The sequence below is a fragment of the Heptranchias perlo genome, chromosome 34 (assembly GCF_035084215.1).
Source record: "Heptranchias perlo isolate sHepPer1 chromosome 34, sHepPer1.hap1, whole genome shotgun sequence".
In the NCBI taxonomy this organism is placed as follows: Eukaryota; Metazoa; Chordata; class Chondrichthyes; order Hexanchiformes; family Hexanchidae; genus Heptranchias; species Heptranchias perlo.
This window is the reverse complement of record NC_090358.1, coordinates 9,779,018-9,801,136: the sequence shown is the minus strand read 5'-3', so window position 1 is coordinate 9,801,136 and position 22,119 is coordinate 9,779,018. Positions and strand designations below refer to the sequence as shown.

The window sequence follows — 22,119 nt, the reverse complement described above, 5'->3', positions numbered from 1 at the left end:
ATCTGTAAATTCCATAGGTGTTTCTTTTTAAAGTGTATAATTGTTTATATTGTACACTGGTGTGATTTTATGGGTGGTATGATATATAACATCCATACGAACATAAGAAATCGGAGCAGGAGTAGGCCAATCGCTCCTTCGAGCCTGCTCCGCCATTCAATAAGATCATGGCTGATCTGATCCTAACCTCAAATCTAAATTCATGTCCAATTTCCTGCCCGCTCCCCGTAACCCCTAATTCCCTTTACTTCTAGGAAACTGTCTATTTCTGTTTTAAATTTATTTAATGATGTAGCTTCCACAGCTTCCTGGGGCAGCAAATTCCACAGACCTACTACCCTCTGAGTGAAGAAGTTTCTCCTCATCTCAGTTTTGAAAGAGCAGCCCCTTATTCTAAGATTATGCTCCCTAGTTCTAGTTTCACCCATCCTTGGGAACATCCTCACCGCATCCACCCGATCAAGCCCCTTCACAATCTTATATGTTTCAATAAGATCGCCTCTCATTCTTCTGAACTCCAATGAGTAGAGTCCCAATCTACTCAACCTCTCCTCATATGTCCGCCCCCTCATCCCCGGGATTAACCGAGTGAACCTTCTTTGTACTGCCTCGAGAGCAAGTATGTCTTTTCTTAAGTATGGAGACCAAAACTGTATGCAGTATTCCAGGTGCGGTCTCACCAATACCGTATATAACTGCAGCAATACCTCCCTGTTTTTATATTCTATCCCCCTAGCAATAAACGCCAACATTCCGTTGGCCTTCTTGATCACCTGCATACTAACTTTTTGATTTTCTTGCACTAGGACCCCCAGATCCCTTTGTACTGCAGTACTTTCCAGTTTCTTGCCATTAAGATAATAACTTGGTCTCTGATTTTTCCTGCCAAAGTGCACAACCCCACATTTTCCAATATTGTATTGCATCTGCCAAATCTCCGCCCACTCACCCAGCCTGTCTATATCCCCTTGTAGGTTTTTTATGTCCTCCTCACTCTACTTTCCCTCCCATCTTTGTATCATCTGCAAACTTTGATATGTTACACTCGGTCCCCTCCTCCAAATCGTTAATATAGATTGTAAAGAGTTGGGGACCCAGCACCGACCACTGGCTACTGGTTGCCAGTCCGAGAATGAACCATTTATCCCAACTCTCTGCTTCCTGTCAGATAACCAATCCTCCACCCATGCCAGAATATTACCCCCAATCCAGTGATTCTTTATCTTGAGCAATAATCTTTTATGTGGCACCTTGTCGAATGCCTTCTGGAAGTCTAAATACACTACGTCCACTGGTTCCCCTTTATCCACCCTGTATGTTATGTCCTCAAAGAACTCAATCAAATTTGTCAGACATGACTTCCCCTTCGTAAAGCCATGCTGACTTTGTCCTATTAAATTATGTTTATCCAAATGTTCCGCTACTGTCTCCTTAATAATAGACTCTATATATACCCCTACCTTTGACTGTGTTCATTTAAAAAAAAGACAACAGTCTAAAATAACCATTTGAATGTTTTTACTTGTTACAGGTTGGTGCCCTTGTAACACGTCATGCTTTGAAAGGGAAGGAGATTGGGATGCTGGTGAGAGCTATTTTTAAAGGTTAGTGCATCAAAAAGAGAGAACATTTGTCTATCATGTTCCTGTTTTAAGCATGTAACATTTTTTCCTCATGTCTTCTTCAAACTTCGTTGGACTAAATGCACATTGAAAGCTACTGTATATAGAAAATAATCTGGGGATACTGACTTATATTTTCAGCCATATAAATGTGTTAATATAGTGTTTAAGACTACTAAAAACGGCTTTTACTAATTTAAGCCCATTGGTTGGGTAATAAATAAATGAACAAAATATATTTATAGTAGTGAGCCTTAATCTGGCTGTCCTTGTGCCTACTGAGAATGAGATATCAAATTCTGGGCAGTTTTGCACTGTTGACTTGTGCCTATTAAGAGCAGATAAGAAAGAAGGCTAGATTTGAATCCAGATCCTAGACTTGAAAGGACAATGTACTAACTTTGCAGCACCTGATCCTGTGTTCCTTAACTGATCAATCCTGAAATTTGGTGTAATGTTGATTTAGTACCTCTTGTATTTTTTTGTTTTCACCTTATAGGTTCCCCATGTTCTCAGAATGAAGGAGTTTGTCTGAGGCTTTTTGTTTACAAACACTGCATGCAGCTAGTTGAATCGGGAGACCTACAATCAGATATAGCAACAGACGTGATTGGTTTGCTGATGCTTGAGGTAAATTATGAAACTGATAAAAGTTACACAACTTATTGTCAAGATATTTAACAATATTTGAAATATCCGTTCAACAATGTTTGTTTATTAACTAGTCCCTGGTCCCATATCAGCCACCAGCCTAGAAACAATTAGTCTAAACAAAACAAAATGAGCGATCTGCCTTGTAAGGATGTAGTATTTTGTGTTCTAACATTGTCATGTTGTCTGATTGGAAATCCTGCTTCTGCAGTTGTTACATTTGCTATTGACGCCTATTGGATTGTCTGTGAAAATTTTCACTGAATATCAAGTTATCAAGGAGAAACACAGCAACTACAGGCCAGTCAGTTTAACCTCGGTGGTGGGGAAACTTTTAGAAATGATAATCTGGGACAGAATTAGCGGTCACTTGGACAACTGTGGATTGATTAGGGAAAGCCAGCATGGATTTGTTAAAGGCAAATCGTGTTTAACTAACTTGATTGAGTTTTTTGATGAGGTAACAGAGAGGGTTGATGAGGACAGTGCGGTTGATGTAGTGTATATTGACTTTCAAAAGGCGTTTGATAAAATGGCACATAATAGGTTTGTCATCAAGATTGAAGCCCATGGAATAAAGGGAGCAGTAGCAGCATGGATACAAAATTAGATAAGTAACAGGAAGCAGAGAGTAGTGGTGAACGGATGTTTTTCGGACTGGAGGGAGGTGTACAGTGCTGTTCCCCAGGTGTTGGCACTAGGACCACTGATTTTCTTGATTATATATTGATGACTTGGACTTGGTTGCACAATTTCCAAATTTGCAGATGATACAAAACTTGTAAGTGTATTGAACAGTGAGGGGGATAGCGATAGACTTCAAGAGGATATGGACAGGCTGGTGAATTGGGTGGACACGTGGCAGATGAAATTTAACAGAGAAAAATGCGAAGTGATACATTTCGGTGGGAAGAATGAGAGACAATATAAACTAAAGGGCACAATTCTAAAAGGGGTACGGGGACAGAGAGATCTGGGGGTATATGTGCACAATTGTTGAAAGTGGCAGGGCAGGTTGAGAAAGCAGTTAAAAAAGCATACGGGATCCTGGGCTTTATAAATAGAGGCAAAGAATACAAAAGCAAGGAAATCATGATGAACCTTTATAAAACACTGGTTCGACCACAACTGGAGTATTGTGTCCCATTCTGGGCACCGCACTTTAGGAAAGATGTGAAGGCCTTAGAGAGGATGCAGAAAAGATTTATTAGAATGGTTCCAGGGATGAGGGACTGGAGAAGCTGGGGTTGTTCTCCTTGGAACAGAGAAGGTTGAGAGGAGATTTGACAGAGGTATTCAAAATCATGAGGGGTCTAGACCAAGTAGATGGAGAGAAACTGTTCCCATTGGTGGAAGGATCAAGAACCAGAGGACATAGATTTAAGGTGATTGGCAAAAGAACCAAAGGTGACATGAGGAAAAACTTCTTTACACAGCGCGTGGCTAGGATCTGGAACGCATTGCCAGGGGGGTTGGTGGAGGCAGATTCAGTCGTGGCTTTCAAAAGGGAACTGGATAAGTACTTGAAAGAAAAACATTTTCAGGACTACAGGGATAGGGTGGGAGAGTGGGACTAGCTGGATTGGTCTTGCATAGAGCTGGCACAGACTCGACGGGCTGAATGGCCTCCTTCCGTGCTGTAAACATTCTATGATTCTATCACACATTCTAAGCTCGTCAATTTTTCATGTCGGGAGCAATTCAAGTTCTGAGGAAAGGTTAAGGAAGTAGAACTTGTTTTCTTTGTAAAAGAAAAAAAGTTTGAGGTGACCCAGTTGAAGTTTTTGAGATTGTGAAAGGAATTGACAAAGTTTGTCCAAATTGTTCACTACAGGTGAAAAAATCGAGAAGTTAAGTGGAAACTTGGCAACCAAAGTATGACAGAGTTATGGGTTAGTTCACTGGGAACACTATCGAAGTGGACAGTATATATTAGTTCAAGAGACAATTAGATGTGTTTCTGGTGAGAGAAGGGGATATGGTGAGATCTATCAAAAGTTAATGGGGTTGAGAGCTATCAAAAGGGACTGACTTGTGGACATGGCCTTTTGCTGTCTCTAAAAATGCTTCTCTTAATAGCAGCAGCATAGGCTGATTTTGTTTTTTAAAACTAAATTTTGTTTTTCTTCAGATGCTCTGGCTGGCGATAAATCAACAGCAAAGCCAATCATGTATATCATTATGTGGAGATGCCGGTGATGGACTGGGGTGGACAAATGTAAGGAATCTTACAACACCAGGTTATAGTCCAACAGTTTTATTTGAAAATCACAAGCTTTCGGAGATTATTTCCTTCGTCAGGTGAGTGAGTGAATGAAAGGTTCTCAAATCGCATATCTTATATTAGGCTGGGACACAATCACACCAATCAAAGGTGTCGTTGGTGTTCAGACAGGTTAGCCACGGAAAACAGTACGTCCCAGTATACTGAATACACAATGGGTCAGATTACACAGACAAAGAGAGAGAGACCTGAAAGGCAGAGAGAGAGAGAGAATGTCCAGTTGTATTAAAAACAGATAACTTTTTTTTCCCCCGCTGGTGGGGTTACGTGTAGCGTGACATGAACCCAAGATCCCGGTTGAGGCCGTCCTCATGGGTGCGGAACTTGGCTATCAATTTCTGCTCGACGATTTTCCGTTGTCGTGTGTCTCGAAGGCCGCCTTGGGGAACGCTTACCCAAAGATCGGTGGCTGAATGTCCTTGACTGCTAAAGTGTTCCCCGACTGGGAGGGAACCCTCTTGTCTGGCGATTGTTGCGCGGTGTCCGTTCATCCGTTGTCGCAGTGTCTGCATGGTCTCGCCAATCTACCATGCTCCGGGGCATCCTTTCCAGCAACGTATGAGGTAGACAACGTTGGCTGAGTCACAGGAGTATGAACCATGTACCTGGTGGGTGGTGTCCTCTCGTGTGATGGTGGTATCTGTGTCAATGATCTGGCATGTCTTGCAGAGGTTGCCGTGGCAGGGTTGTGTGGTGTCGTGGACGCTGTTCTCCTGAAAGCTGGGTAATTTGCTGCGAACGATGGTATGTTTGAGGTTGGGTGGCTGTTTGAAGGCGTGTAGTGGAGGCGTGGGGATGGCCTTAGCGAGGTGTTTGTCGTCATCGATGACATGTTGAAGGCTGCGGAGAACATGGCGTAGTTTCTCCACTCCGCGGTACAGCAACCGAAGAAGAAAGAGTCAAACTGGACTCCTCCAGGGGGTCGCTGCCCTAAGCTTGACATGTATGCTCAAGCTGTCAGGAGATGCGTCAACGCCAGATTCATCAGCCGCACTCACAAGACAGTCCAGAATGTCACCCGAGCACAACGCAACGCCATCGACGCTCTCAAGACCAACCGCAACATCGTCATCAAACCAGTGGACGAAGGAGGAGCCATCGTCATACAGAACAGAACGGACTATTGCAAAGAAGCATACCGACAACTGGACAACCAGGAACACTACAGACGGTTACCCGCAGATCCGACCAAAGAGCACACCCACCAGCTCAACAAACTGATCAAGACCTTCGATCCAGACCTTCAAAGCATCCTACGTGCTCTCATCCCACGTACTCCCCGCGTGGGAGACTCTACTGCCTCCCAAAGATACAAAAAGCGAACACACCCGGACGTCCTATCGTATCAGGCAACGGAACCCTGTGTGAGAACCTCTCTGGATACGTCGAGGGCATCCTGAAACCCATCGTACACGGAACCCCCAGCTTCTGTCGCGACACTACAGACTTCCTACAAAAACTCAGCACCCACGGACCAGTTGAACCAGGAACACTTCTCACCACGATGGACGTCTCGGCACTCTACACCAGTATCCCCCACGATGACGGCATCGCTGCAACAGCCTCAGTACTCAACACCAACAACAGCCAATCTCCAGACGCCATCCTACAACTCATCCGCTTCATCCTGGATCACAATATCTTCACCTTCGATAACCAGTTCTTTACCCAAACACATGGAACAGCCATGGGGACCAAATTCGCACCCCAATACGCCAATATTTTCATGCACAAGTTTGAGCACGACTTCTTCACTGCACAGGACCTCCAACCAACGCTATACACCAGATACATCGACGACATTTTCTTCCTATGGACCCACGGCGAAGAATCACTGAAGAGACTACACGATAACATCAACATGTTTCATCCCACCATCAAACTCACCATGGACTACTCCTCAGAATCTGTTTCTTTCTTGGACACACAAATCTCCATCAAAGACGGGCACCACAGCACCTCACTCTACCGTAAGCCCACGGACAACCACACGATGCTCCACTTTTCCAGCTTCCACCCTAACCACGTCAAAGAGGCCATCCCCTATGGACAGGCCCTGCGAATACACAGGATCTGCTCAGAGGAGGAGGAACGCGATGGACACCTACAGACGCTGAAAGACGCCCTCGTAAGAACGGGATATGACGCTCGACTTGTCGATCGACAGTTCCGTTGGGCCACAGCGAAGAATCGCATAGACCTCCTCAGAAGACAAACACGGGACGCAACCAACAGAGTACCCTTCGTCGTCCAGTATTTCCCCGGAGCGGAGAAACTACGCCATGTTCTCCGCAGCCTTCGACATGTCATCGATGACGACGAACACCTCGCTAAGGCCATCCCCATGCCTCCACTACTCGCCTTCAAACAGCCACCCAACCTCAAACTGACCATCGTTCGCAGCAAATTACCCAGCTTTCAGGAGAACAGCGTCCACGACACCACACAACCCTGCCACGGCAACCTCTGCAAGACATGCCAGATCATCGAGACAGATACCACCATCACACGAGAGGACACCACCCACCAGGTACATGGTTCGTACTCCTGTGACTCGGCCAGCGTTGTCTACCTCATACGTTGCAGGAAAGGATGCCCCGGAGCATGGTACTTTGGCGAGACCATGCAGACACTGCGACAACGGATGAACGGACACCGCGCAACAATCGCCAGACAGGAGGGTTCCCTCCCAGTCGGGGAACACTTTAGCAGTCAAGGACATTCAGCCACCGATCTTCGGGTAAGCGTTCCCCAAGGCGGCCTTCGAGACACACGACAACGGAAAATCGTCGAGCAGAAATTGATAGCCAAGTTCCGCACCCATGAGGACGGCCTCAACCAGGATCTTGGGTTCATGTCACGCTACACGTAACCCCACCAGCGGGAAAAAAAAGTTATCTGTTTTTAATACAACTGGACATTCTCTTTCACTCTCTCTCTGCCTTTCGGGTCTCTTTCTCTCTTTGTCTGTGTAATCTGACCCATTGTGTATTCAGTATACTGGGACGTACTGTTTTCCGTGGCTAACCTGTCTGTACACCAACGACGCCTTTGATTGGTGTGATTGTGTCCCAGCCTAATATAAGATATGCGATTTGAGAACCTTTCATTCACTCACTTACCTGACGAAGGAGATAATCTCCGAAAGCTTGTGATTTTCAAATAAAACTGTTGGACTATAACCTGGTGTTGTAAGATTCCTTACATTTGTATATCATTATGTAGAGAAGTATCGGAGCCCATGAGCCATCAGAACTGTAGGTGATGAGATTTTTAAATTGGAGACATTAGAGGATTGGGAGCCATTGTAGGTCAACAAGGACAGCAATGTTAGGTGATTGGGACCTGGTTTGAGACAGGAAACGGGCAGCAGAGTTTTGGACGATCTGAAGTTTAAGGAGGACGGAGGCAGGGAGGGCGGCCAGGAGCATTACAGTAGTCAGGTCTGGAGGTCTGTTGGAAAACAAATTTATTTGATTTAGTGTCTAGCTGGTGTGTATGTGTCTGTGTGTGTGTGTGTGTACCAATATACAATACTTCTTTGCTGCTCTGGTCTCCCACTTTTTAAAAATTAAACTTCTATCCTTGGGAAGATGGTGACTTAGAGGGCATCCATTATATTCAGCGAGTGCCTCAATTGAAACCGTGATATCCTTTTTTTATAATCAATTGTCAATCAGAAATTTTTGATGTTTATGCACCTCCATGTCACCTAAGTATTGCACCGAATTGCCCTGTGCTTGTGACGGAGAACTCCTCATGTACACACTATACTTAACAGAATGGTTGGGGGAGAAAGAGATAGGGTATGTGCACAATATGTCCTCATAATCTGAAGTCTTGATTTTAGGCTCATCAGCTGCCTGGAGCCACATTAGCTGAACTGGCGAGCTTGTATGTGGATGCCATCAAAGGGGGCAGTATTATCAATGGCAAATCGCTGGATCTTTTCCCTACAATACTTACTGTTCTGGCCTCTCAAGAAAGCCTGAATTATGGCGGAGGTAGGGAAAGTTTGAAAAATATGTGAAATTTGTTCTCTATATATTTATTGGTGTAACACAAGCAGGAGTAAGGTGAGTATGTGCCTTTTGTTTCCTTGTCCTGCCCCAATCTTTTTAAGGGATTGCAGACCTCTGTTTTCTATAATTTTTAATATTTTTATTCTGTTTTTGTTTTACTAGGTCAATTGAATGGTGAAGAATATAAGAAGCAACTGATAAACACTCTATGCTCCAGCAGGCAAGTAACAACATGTTTGGCTAATCCAAAGTACCATATTATTAGATGGAAATACTTTAGGAAATTAGATATTCGATCAAGAAGCATTTAGCAACATCAGAATATGATCTGTGAACACCAGAGAATTTCCTGGTAATTTAAGATTATGTTTTGATAAATTTAGTTGCAGTGTTTTTCTCCTCCCCTTTCTCTCCTGAAAATGCTAACATTATATGGGGTACTGTTCCACGAATGCCAGCAGCCACTTGATAAATTGTCCAAGTAGCCAGTCTTCATGTTTGTGCCTAGATGGTGAGTGTTGGCAGGCTAACTGACTACGGAGATCAGATTCTGTCCTCTCCAACATCTGCACATGCACTTTCCAACAGGGATCACTGCAGAGTAATCAGTAATGGGAATTAGGACTCCTTAACCCAGGGTACTGAGGCCAGTTGCAATGTCTCCAAATGCTGTGTCGGCTCGGATCAGCTAACTCCGCTCAGACTAGGAGTGGAACTCACTCCCAAGTATCCGTTATTCTATATGTAAACTATCCTCCATTATACTCCAGCCTGTAATGTACTTTGGGGTATGCAATATATATATCTATAAATCATATGTTTCTGTATTTAAATGCTTTGTTCTTGAATTTTGGACTGTCCTTATGAAGAAAATGTTTTTTTTTAAAAAAAATATTTTGGTTATTTTCCAGGTGGGATCCAAAGTGTGTGATTCACCTCACATCGATGTTTAGGTAAAATTTTCTTCACTTCAATCACTAACTTTATGAAAAAACTCCATCCTCTTGAAATGAATTACAGTAGATACAAATTGTGTGTATGTGTATGTAGAAAGGTCCCTCTCTTTACTTTGTGATTATTCCTTTTATTCTTGTTTGTTCTCTTTCCTACAGGGATGTACATGTCAGTACAGAGGAACTTCAGTTTGTTATGGTGAAAGTGCTGAGAATGTTCCCCAAGTTGGACCTGCAGGAACTGCCTCCACTTGTCTACCAGTTACTGCTTCTCTCAGCTAAGGTAAGATGACAGAACAGATGTTAGTGTGCTTGTTTACAGTAAGTTTCTCTCATTTCATAAGACTTTTTTCAGTGTACATGATCAGATAACATGTGCCAATCCTTCAATATGATGCTTAGGATTTTAGGAAATGTAGCCTGACTTAAATCTAGATAAGAAAGCATAACTACTATTCAGTGTGCTAGATAAAGATTGTAATTAGAGATGAAAAATTAGAAAGGTCACTGTCTCTTTACTTAGTGGTTATTCCTTTTATTGAACAGGGTTGTAAGAAAACTCTTTTAGAAGGGATCATAACATTCTTCCATCAACAGGATCAGCTGCAGAAAGAAGAACAGACAGACACCGAGTGAGTTATAACCATTTCTCGCCCAAGTGACCATTGTTCATGTGTCAGCCTAGATAGTGAATGTAGGATGGGGGCATCATATCTGAGCCTGATCCTGCTCTTACCTGATGTATTTTTCAACAGGTGTTACTGGATAGAGATCAGGGACATTCTCCTCTTGCCTTCCCACCATTCCCACCACACCCAAAGGCAGCCCCTCCCTTTGCTCAAAGTGTGCTGGAGATTGCAAAGCCTCTGCTTTTCATATTCCCTAAGCTGCTTTAGCACTTTTTTTCATGAGCTGAAGTGTGCTGTGTTTTGAAGTGCGTTGATTAGAATGGGCCTATACTCTCTGGAGTTTGGAAGAATGAGAAGGGATCTCATTGAAACATATAAGATTCTGAGGGGACTTGACAGGGTAGAGGCTGAGAGGTTGTTTCCCCTGGCTGGAGAGACTAGAACTAGAGAGCATAGTCGCAGGATAAGGGGTCAGCCATTTTAAGATTGAGATGAGGATGAATTTCTTCACTCAGACGGTTGTGAATCTTTGGAATTCTCTACCCCAGAGGGCTGAGAATGCTCAATCGTTGGGTATATTCAAGGCTGAGATAGATACATTTTTAGACTCTAGGGGAATCAAGGGATATGGGGATCGGGCAGGAAAGTGGAGTTGAGGTTGAAAATCAGCCATGATCTGATTGAATGGCGGAGCAGGCTCGAGGGGCCATATGGCCTACTCCTGCTCCTATTTCTTATGTTCTTATGTTTTTTGTTTTAAAGGTCCATGGAGTTGGAGGCTGTCACCGTGCCACAGGACCAGCTTCGTCACATAGAGGGAACAGTCATTCTTCACATCGTGTTTGCTATCAAACTGGATCATGACTTGGGCCGTGAACTCATCAAATATCTGAAGGTGTGGTAGATTGTGTAGTTTCTGTTAGGAGCTTTTACTTTTGTGTTACTGAAAAACCTAGGTGAAGGGCTGTAGTGCAGGTCACCGCCAAGTTTGGGAAAAGTTAAAGAGATGAAGTATTTCAGAAAGTAGGGGTGGTTAGGTGATGTTGATGTTGGGATTTAAAAGCCTTTAGATTTTAAATGGAAGGAAAGATTGATATAAGAGGTTTTGCAGTTTTGAGGTCCTGGGAAAGATTGAATTTGTGTGACGAGTCTTGTTTTCAACATTTGGGATACTGGGAGAAGGAAATGCCTGTCTGCAGCTTGGGATGATTGAGAGGAAAGTTCATAGAACTTGTAAGGCAGCTCTTTATCAAACATATGCAATTTTGTTGTACTCTTGGTCAGAATGATTTCTTACATAGAATTACATAGAAATTACAGCACACAAACAGGCTATTTGACCAACTGGCTTATGCCAGTGTTTATGGTCTACACGAGCCTCCTCCGACTCTACTTCATCTCACTCTATCAGCATTTCCTTCTGTTCCTTTCTCCCTCATGTACTTATCTAGCTTCCTCTTCAATGCAGTCAATTAGAGACACACTGACTGCAAAAATGTGAGTGTGTGAGTGTGTTGTTGGATTAAGGAAGGCAGTTTCAGTAAACGCAAGGCTTCCGAAATTCCTTGGGTGGGGTGGGGGTGTTTTCCGACAGTCTCCTGTCATAGCTCTGGCAGGAGACCAGTTGACACCCCCAGGAAAATGGTGGAGACCTGGGTCTCTGCCATTTTTGGGAGTTTCCTGGATGCCTTGTAAAGAGGTGGAACCAAGACAAATGCTCGCTTGACCCATGCAAATGTGATGCCCTCCCCTGAACTCCAGTGGGGTCAGCGCTTGAGGGCATCACCGGGTACAATCCCAGTGGTTACGTTGGAATCACAACCTAAAGAAATTCGGGGGCCATAGAGTTGGTCGCCCACATTTCCACTGATCCAGTAACTGGGCATCTTTCCACAGTAGAGCCCAGTACGTATATCACTGTCCCCTTTTTACATTTAAGTAACTGACTCAAAAGTACCGAGGGGACAGCGAAACATAGAGGTTGCTCTCTCTATCAGGGAGGGAAGCAACTGAGCGACCGAAAAGCAAGTTAGCACTGGATTTTTCCAAAAACAGGTTCTCAGTTTAAAATAAAAACAGAAAATGCTGGAAAATCTCAGCAAGTGAGCCAGCATCTGTGGAGAAAGAAACAGAGTTAACGTTTCTGACGACATGGGCGCTAAATTGGGCTGTGTAGCGCCAGCACTCCTGCTCCTTCAGGCCCATTTAGGCACTTACCTGCAGTTTCGGGCCTTCTCGCCTCCTCTCACATGGCGTGAAGGAAAAGGCCTGGGAATCCCAGCCTCTGGAGCTAAAATCAAAAAAGCTTTGAAAATGGAGGCCCACAACCTCCTTTAAAACCTCTTGAGAGCAGGTTGGTCGCCCGCCCCCGTGAAAACCGGAAATGGGCAGGTTGGGGGTGGGTTTTAGATTTTTGCAATTGTTACTGCCCCCCAACTCGCCTGTTTTTACAGGCTAAGATCATGCCCCTAATCTCTAGAACTCCCTTCCTTAACTCCATGCTTGGTACTTCTCTCCTCAAAAGCCTCATCAAAACCTATCTTTTTGACCTTATTTCCAGGCATGTGTTTCTCCTTCGTGAAGCACCTTGGAGCATTTAGTACTTTAAAGGTGAAATATAAATGCAAGTTATTGTTGATGGTCTAAGTTGCAGATTTTTCTGTGGCTGCAGTTATTGTCAGTCATGCTTAGTTGATGAGAGCTGACCTGTCGCAGTGGAGATATGATTCTTCATCCTTTATTCAGATCCTGGGGGTTTTAGGTACTGGGCAATTGAATGTAAAGTAACTTCCACCTCTGAAATATTGCCAGTCTCTGCCTCTATCTCACCAGCACTGCCTCTGAAACTCTTGTTTATGCTTTTGTCATACTAGACTCAACTCTTCCAAAGCTCCAAAGCTGCACCATATATAAATTGCTTCCATCCTGCATAAAATCTCATCCAACTATCACTCGAACCCTTGCCGAACTCCATTGGCTTGCCGTCCCTCAACATATCGATTTCAAAATCCTTGACCTTTTGTTCAGATTCCTCTATCAGCTCGCCCCTTCCTACCTTTGCAACCTCTTCCAGTCTGTTCTTCCATCTCTGGCCTACATCAGGTTCCTTTCCTTTGCTCTAAAATTGGTTGCAGAATCTTCAGTCATTTGGCCACTAAACTCTGGAATTAACTTCCAAAACTCTTTTGTCTTGCTAGGTGTCTCCTTCAAAATCCTCCTTAAAACTTGCGTCTTCTACAGCGCATTTGTTCACCTCCCTTATTCCTACCCTCTTCCTACGCCTGCTTGGACATGAGATCCTATGAAGGTGACCTCAGATGTTACAGATGCTATATAAATGCGAGTTGTTAAAAGATTGGGCCTGGGGTGCAGTGGTATTGGCACGTTAATGCTTAGAGTGGGGACAGATGCGGGTTTGGATGCCACTCTCCACTCTGTTTCCAATGTGAACCCTGTCAGTTGCGGAGGCTGTAGTGTCTCCCAGCAAGGTAAAGGAATCATTGAGGGGATGGAGAGGGTCACATCACCGGTCTTGCCTCCAGTGGTCAGCTACAGGTGGCATTGGTGATGGCCCAGGAGCCAATATGTACCCGCTCATTGCAGAGGTATCGAATCAGGAGGACAAAACAAAGGGACAAAAATTGCAGGGGAAAAGGAGTATTTTATTCCAAAGATACTATTTATATTTAAAATAAAACCGGTCTGACTATAAAAATCTTCACATGTCCTGTATTTGTCATTTGTCTAGGCTGGTCAGCAAGGAGATATCAGCCGGGTCCTCTGCTCTTTTAACATTGCACTGATGCTCTCTGTAGCTAGGATACATCGATTTGAAGATCAGGTATGTTTATTTTTCCAACATTTTTTTATTTCATTTAGAATCTCCCAATAGAATTGAGTGAGAACTGACTGGGAAGGTTTTTACACTGAATCATCAAGTAATGAGGTACTGTATGTTAGATTAGTGATGTAAAGGATATGATATTTATTCCACAAATGGAGCTGGTCTAACACAGATTTAAAAGTCTGAATTTTATATAGACTAGTTAAATCTCTCATGGTGTTGCTCACTAAGAACATAAGAAATAGGAGGAGGAGTAGGCCACATGGTCGCTCGAGCTTGCTCCGTTGTTCAATCAGATCATGGCTGATCTTCGACCTCAACTCCACTTTCCTGCCCGATCCCCATATCCCTTGATTCTCCTAGGGTCCAGAAATCTGTCTATCTCAGCCTTGAATATATTCAACGACTCAGCATCCACAGCCCTCTGGGGTAGAGAATTCCAAAGATTCACAACCCTCTGGGTGAAGAAATTCCTCCTCATCTCAGTCTAACAAAATTTAAAATAAATATATTGGAATTGCTCTTACCAGAGAAGGATTCTCCTGATTTTTGTTTATTTACCTCTAGGTGTTTGACTTTCTAAAAACAGCGATTATAAAAAGTTTTAAAGATGGACAGTTTCAGCAGAATTCAAAATTCCTCCAGGATTTGATCCCTCAGCAGTGCAATGTGTCTGAAATGATTCTGGAGACGGTGACAAACAGGTTTGTATTTATTCTTTCAACTTGTTGGTCTTCAATGTATAAGCTGATATGTACCATCGCTGTTACTATTAAAAGAGGAATTTCAGGAATTTACTGCACTGCCAATTCTAACAAAAAGTTACTTTTAAACTTAATTTAAAAGCAAAATGTTGGTGGGGGGGATCATTCCTAACCATTGTGGAACATCTTGTTCGTAAAGGTTTTTTTTAAAAAAGGCAATAGAAGTACAGGTATTGGACTTCTCTTAAGGGAGTTTGACCTCTTTTTAAAAGATCTGGTTTTGGGCAATTATTTTCTGTTGCAGACTAGCGACTCTCATCCGCTAAAGATTTGACTGTCTAGTAACCCAAACTTTGAATTTTGAGCTCTGCTATTAGAGTTTAATTAAATAAATTATTTGCATTCAGCCTGAGACTTTTCCCTTGTTTCTAATTGAATCTAATTCTAATGTAATCTAATTAAAACAAATAAGATTATGAGGCGGCTTGACAGGGTAGATGCTGAGAGGTTATTTCCCATGGCTAGAGAGTCTAGAATTAGGGAGCACAGTCGCAGGATAAGGGGTCGGCTATTTAAGACTGAGATGAGGAGGAATTTCTTCACTCAGAGGGTTGTGAATCTTTGGAATTCTCTACCCCAGAGGGCTGTGGATGCTGAGTCGTTGAATATATTCAAGGCTGAGATAGGCAGATTTCAGGACTCTATGGGAATCGGGCAGGAAAGTGGAGTTGAGGTCAAAGATCAGCCATGATCTGATTGAATGGCGGAGCAGGCTCAAGGGGCTGTGAGGCCTACTCCTGCTCCTATTTCTTATGTTCTTATGTTCTCTCTGCAGTGTGTTTGGGTGGGACCATGTTACCCAAGCTCTGGTACAGTTGGGATTTATATTCATGGATTCCTTTGGACCAAAAGCAGGTCCATTTGGGAAAGTTGCTGAGACTAATCCAACTGCGGCAAAAACTCCAGCACAGCAGACCTGCAGACTGGGAGCCAAGATCCTTCTTGAAACATTCAAGGTGAGTGTGTGAAATGCTGCGGGCTGCACTCTGTCACTCTTATCTTTCAGAAAGATCTTCATACGGTGAGTTACTTTGAGGTGCAGTGAAATGGCCAAAAGTAGCATTAATTTTGCACAGTACGAATCCAAATAAGTGGAATGATTAGTTAATCTGTTTTTATTTTGGTGTGATGTTAGTTGAGGGGAGAATGTTGCTGAGGGCATTGGGAGAATTCTGCTGTTCTTCAAATAGTGCCATAAGATCTTTAACATCCACCTGAGCCACTAGAATAGACACATGTGCATCAGTTTAACATCTGATCCCAAGGATGGATGCTTTCTAATGTGTTTTAATTTAATTGTCCTGACTTTAACATCCCCCTTCCACATTTTGAATATCCAGATTTTAGGTCTGGCTGATCTGCAATAGAATTATTGTTTTTTAAAAAATGTTTAAAAAAAATTTGTTCTTAATTCAGGTGCATGAACCAATTAGAAGTGAAATCCTGGAGCAAGTTCTGAATAGGGTGGTGACGAAGACCACTTCACCCATCAATCACTATATAGGCAAGTAGCCTTGTAACTAAACCTTGTGAGAATGAATGCACAGCTCTCACAACTGGAGAGCTGGAGTGTAAAGCATGTTGATTTGAGAACCTCGGCTATGGACTGCCATAATCACCCAATCAAATTTCCACTTGTGGGAGGGGGGAGAAGAGAGAGTCTGAAGACATTGGGGGTTAAATTGGTTAACCCCCGAAAAAGGGCGCGGGCATTGCATTGCGCGATTAACCCGCACCTGGTCGACCCTTCGCAGGTAAGATGAGACATTTGTGCTACCACAGAACTTAACCTTGTGCATGTGAAAAATCCTGGCCTTGTCACTACGATTCCATGACATTTCCACCAGCAGGGGGAGCCCAAATCTCTTAAAGGCAGGCTGTCTCTCTGACAGCCTGCCAAAATCTCTTAAAGGTTGCCGGTACCTGTTTTTTGCTAAAAATAACAGTCCTTTGTCTGCTCGGAGTCTGAACGGAGATCAGACATCGCACACGGAAAACACAGATGCAGGTCCCATCCCCATGTTTACAAACTGATGAGTTATGTTAAAACATTGAATAAAGGTTGCGCACTACTAAATCCCACATCCTCCAATCTGCATGCCAGACCTCACCAATCTGCCGGTCTGAGTTGGTACCAGGCCTGCGAGAGTGCGTGCACCAAGTTTCTCTGATGATACACTAGAGGCCTTGGTGCAAGAGATGGTCAGAAAGTGGGGCAGCCTATATCTACAGTGGGGGGTGGGGGCAAGAGGCCCTCCAGACATATGCTCAAGAGGCAGTAGGGGATGCAGTCAATGCCAGGCGCATAGCACCACGAACATGGATGCAGTGCAGGAAGAAGTTCAATGCTATGACACGAGTGGTCAAGGTGAATGGGGTCAACTGTCAAGTGATATCACCTACCACTGTTACAAGCCACATACCCACAACTCACAGGCCACACAGACTGGCAGTTATTCAACCACGACAGGCACATCACCCAGACACATATCCCGCTTTCTTGCAATAGAAGGTGACGCATAACAGGAGGCAGCAGGTGGCAGTGGCATTTAGCACCTCGAGCCTGTTCTGTCATTCAGTGAGATCATGGTTGACCTGTGACCTAACTCCATATATGTGCCTTAGCCCCATATCCCTTAATACTCTTGGTTCACAGAAATCTATCAATCTCAGATTTAAAATTCACAATTGAGCTAGCATCAACTGCTGTCTGCAGAAGAGCATTCCAAACTTCTCCCACCCTTTGCATGTAGAAGTGTTTCCTAACTTCACTCCTGCACGACCTGGCTCTATATGTTAAGCTATGTCCTGTCATCCTAGTATTCAAGTATAGGAGACCTCCAAAAGCAGTTACATATTTCAACTAACCTGTAAATCCTGCATGGTCCCTTTAAATAGCGCTGGTCGGGGTCCTCCAGGCACTCTAAGCAATGTTCAGATGGTCGTGATTAAGACAACCGTCACTCAATGCAACTAAGCCCCAAAACGGTGTCGATCACTTCAAATCAGTGTTGCACACTGATAAAACGCATTTTCTCCTTACTTTACACGCTGCTGGCGTTCGTTAATTGCGCTAAACCATTTACCATGATGGCGTCCGGCGCACGTCATGCTCGAAGCGTGCTTGCGCACCCAAGACACCATCTTGGATGTTCGGGAGGCTGCATAGCGCCGAAACAACTTGCACTAGACGGCCCAATTTCTAGCCCATTGTTCTTTAATTTGTCTCTGTCCAAACTGGATTTTGGGACATGTTGCATTTGTCCTTGTGTTTTCAGTATTTGAGAATACATTGTAAATCTGGGTTTCCACTGGGGTGTTGCAGCTTTAACATGTTAAATCCATAAGGTCATCTCAAACTCCATCGTCTTTAATTCTATTTAGGTGGTGACTTATCTGAACCCTCAATAGTTTGTTTTTCCACCACTCTGTTATTTACAGGTTACACTATTTGTGGCAAGCTCTTTGAAGAAAAAAATGTCTTTATTTTCTTTCTCTTTCTCAGATGTGCTATCTGATATTGTCTCCTCTGCACCTCTCATTCTTCTGGACTCTTCCTCCAAGGTTATTGAGGCATTTGACCACTTGTCCTACTTGCCCCTCAGCACAGTCCAGGGATTGCTAAAGGCTGTGCAGGTAAAAATGTTTTGTTCCAACTGTTTTGTCAACTTCTTTAATACCATAATAAGCTGGTTTCTAATCTATAAAGGCTGTGTAATTTCCTAGTCACAATATAAAACATATTAGTGTCACATAACAACTTCGATCCAAACTTATGTTAGCTTGGCTCATTTGGTAGTGCATTTACCTTGAACCCCATACAAGGAGTTTGAGTTAATAACCTAAGCTGATACTCCAGTCGAATACTGAGGGAGTCTTGCATTGTCAGAGCTGTTGTCTTTCAGATGAGATGTTAAACCATCTGCCTTCTCAGTGGTTTAGGTGGGTTTTAAAGAGCCCAAAAGATTAGGAAGTTCTTTCTTCAATCTGTTGTATTCCTTCATTCAGTCACGTGTCATGACAGCCTGTGTTTAAAAGTCCATCATAGCATATGTTTGGGAACAATGTCAGGGCCAACATTACAAAACTGACATTACAAAACTGTAATCATTTATAAGTGCGTCAGTCATTATATAATGTATCAAATGTCCAACAACGTTCACCTGAGGAAGGAGGAAGCCTCCGAAAGCTTGTGAATTTAAAATAAAATTGCTGGACTATAACTTGGTGTTGTAAAATTGTTTACAATGTATCAAACGCCATTGGGTTAAACTGATTAGGTTAAACTCATTGTGTTGAACTGAGCAGTAGCTGAAATGCAGTTTCAGGATTCAGTTGTTCTTGTTGCATTTTGATGTAACTTTGAAACCTTCAGTTGTATTCCATCTTTATAAAGCAGAATCATGGTTAGGGTATTTCAGTCAAGTCAGTTCCTGTCCTCATACTTGTATATTCCAGCAGCAGTCAATGGACAGTGATCTGGAACAAAAGCACTGGCGGTCTTCCTCCCTAGCACAGTGAGTGCTGAGGTCAATTGTAACACCGTTACTGCTGCTCCAGCTGAGACCAGCTAAGTTGGCACAGCTCAGTACTACACTGTGGAGGGCATATACAAACTCAATCAGAGGGACAGCCCAACTTTTAGCCAATGTTTAACGTGATAAGAAGCCCAAAATTGTGCAAGTGCCTTAAGTCAATTACTTTTATATATTGATTTATTTTAATAACCTGATTTCTTTTTTAAAGCCCCTGCTGAAGGTCAGTATGTCCATGAAAGATTCGTTAATTCTGGTCCTGCGGAAAGCCATGTTTTCCAGGTGAATAACTAACAAACCAACCAGAGTTGTCTGGGATTTTATTCTCTCAAACTTTTTATTCTCAGTGGCTGAGCACAGCTGTGTTAGTTTCTGATGGTGCAGTAGGGCCCATGTCTTGTTTAATATGTTGGCTAGCAACCATTTCAAGTGATCTGGATGACCGTCTGAGATTGCTGTGGTCTAAAACATGTCAGGTTTTTAATGGTCTGGTCTTTATCATTATGCACTTGTAAAATCAGTCCATTATCTGTTTTTTTTTAAGTTACTTTTTAATCTCCCATTCTCTGCTGAAGGAGTTGTCTCTTGCTGGGCTTGTTTCACAGATTCCAGTAGCCTTTTGGTACCTCTCCAAGTGATCATTCTTCATGTATAGATTGTGAGTGTTAGCAGGCCATCTGACCGTCGAGGCATCTGTCCTCACTCAATGCCCATATATCTGCAGGGGTAAACATGTAGCAATCAAGAGCAGGAACCCAACTGTCACCCCAGTGAAGGTCAGCTAACTCAATGCAGACTGGGGATTAAATTAGTGAACTCCTGGTCTTTATGGCTCAGTTATGCATTATAAAATAAAGTGTAGGGGAACTGGGTGTGTCAGATACAGGTATATTTTTGGATTCAAATCCAACCCAGACTGATGAGATGAATGTTGGTGCAAGAGTTGTATGTGAAATTACTTTGGGCAGTCTCAATCCAGTTACTCGTGGGCATGGGCCCAAGGCACAAAATTGACTCAATCGCCACTGATTGACTATTCAGACCAAAATGAGGAAGTTTGGTAATGGAAATGGGAAAAATGCCACCCTGTTCAGTAAGGGTGTTCTTCTGAGATTGTGGCTGAGGCACATTTCCAGGGCTGACTGGAGGGAACTTTACTTTGCATCTGGATCTGCTGTACCTGACCTGGAAGTGCTTGATGCTGACACTGGGTGCCTTAAGTGGAAAGTCTTGAATTTCCCAGCACAAACATCCTTCACCCGGATGAGCAGAAACAATTTTAGAAATGAAAGGGAGTAGTACTCACTCTGAACTAAGATGTATTTTTCTCACATCTGTCTAAAGTTGCATATATAACGACAGTCACTACACTCCAAAATTAATTCATTGTGTAAAGTACTTTGAGATATTTTGACATAAGAAGCCGTATAAATGGAAGTCATATATATCATAGTCTGTGCTTCTAGAATCTCATACATTCTAGGTAGATCTATTTGCTTAAATTGAAAGATAACTGGACGTTTGACCTGAAAGATGTGAATAGAGCGGAACGGATTTTCCATGTCCCATCCAAACTCAACATTTATTTGTTATAAGCAGCTTTGCAAATCTTCTGTGTTGTTGAATCTGACCAAAATGATGTACATCTGCAGCTTAGGTGAACTAGTGAGAAAATGCTGGATGGAGACTGACTATGTGGGGAAGGGGGAGGTTACTCTATTCATCAAAATAAAATTACAGTGTGTTTGACAAGGCACAGATTTAAAAAAAAAATTCTATTACTGGGCCAACTGCATCACATTTGTAACTTTGGTCTGGTATGTTTATAAATATTCTTTTAGTGCTCATCTGTCTCGCTCCTTTGTTCTCTTCAGCCACTTGGACTCACGGAAGTCAGCGGTTGCTGGCTTTCTGCTGTTGTTGAAGAACTTTAAAGTGTTGGGAAGTCTGGCTTCCAGTCAGTGCACTCAATCTCTCACGGCCAGTCAGGTGAATCATCTGCATTCATTCTTTCTAGTTACATCTATAATTGTGTAATAGCCATGTCGATTTTTCATCAAATTTTACAGACCTGGCCCCTACGGAGTAAGTTTCTTGTTTGTCTTAGTTTTAAGCCTGATATTCAAAAATCCAGATATAATAGTAGTTGGTTAATGTGCTCTCTGTTAATGAGCAGCTTTCCTTTCTTTGGAAAAAGGACCAAGAAAATAAATTAAATTGTACTTGGAGGTGGATATGGATGTGTGCAGAACTAACGAACCCTTACTGACTTTGAGCTGAAGCACCAGTTGAACTTAAGAAACAGGCTGCCATCTAGTGGAATGAATCCTAATTGTGACCCTTGATTCAGTGGAGAGTAGAGGATCAAGGTCTGCAGGCTGGTTGCCAGGGAGGAATGGTCTGAGATGATCATTTAGGTTGATCTAAATGTGTGTTTTTTTAAAATTACACCAAGGACCAAGCCTGAATGCTGCTTGATCTTTAAGCCTATCATTAGTTTTGATTGAACTTGATGTAGTGAGCAGCACTGAAGTAACCTTTTTTTTCGTCTTGTCACTGCTCAGGTGCAAGTGGATGTGCATATGCGTTACAATGCCTCTGCTAATGAAGCCCTATGTTTGGAGATCTTGGGCAGCCTGAGGCGCTGTCTTAGCCAGCAAGCTGATGTTAGGCTCATGCTGTATGAGGTATTGATATTAAAAGCTATCCTTGTAATATGTCAGGTTTGTTCCGTATAATAATTGTTAGTACTACCTATGCAGCTTGAAAGAAGTTATCTTTTTGAACCCCACATCTTCCTCTTCACTTTTTAGAT

General features: G+C 43.0%; 1 protein-coding gene across 1 annotated transcript in view; it reads left to right on the top strand.

The window, feature by feature from the left end:
- Nucleotides 1-22,119, top strand: part of fanci (FA complementation group I) — a 61,266-nt gene that overhangs the window by 1,040 nt on the left and 38,107 nt on the right. Inside the window, exons 3-18 of the mRNA XM_067971400.1 lie at nt 1,532-1,604; nt 2,122-2,252; nt 8,408-8,561; nt 8,742-8,799; nt 9,491-9,532; nt 9,692-9,815; nt 10,079-10,164; nt 10,924-11,056; nt 13,910-14,002; nt 14,573-14,709; nt 15,545-15,725; nt 16,186-16,273; nt 18,275-18,405; nt 19,516-19,586; nt 21,179-21,293; nt 21,869-21,991. Coding sequence (XP_067827501.1) covers nt 1,532-1,604; nt 2,122-2,252; nt 8,408-8,561; nt 8,742-8,799; nt 9,491-9,532; nt 9,692-9,815; nt 10,079-10,164; nt 10,924-11,056; nt 13,910-14,002; nt 14,573-14,709; nt 15,545-15,725; nt 16,186-16,273; nt 18,275-18,405; nt 19,516-19,586; nt 21,179-21,293; nt 21,869-21,991 — 1,740 coding nt within the window. The remainder of the gene's footprint in view (nt 1-1,531; nt 1,605-2,121; nt 2,253-8,407; nt 8,562-8,741; nt 8,800-9,490; nt 9,533-9,691; nt 9,816-10,078; nt 10,165-10,923; nt 11,057-13,909; nt 14,003-14,572; nt 14,710-15,544; nt 15,726-16,185; nt 16,274-18,274; nt 18,406-19,515; nt 19,587-21,178; nt 21,294-21,868; nt 21,992-22,119) is intronic.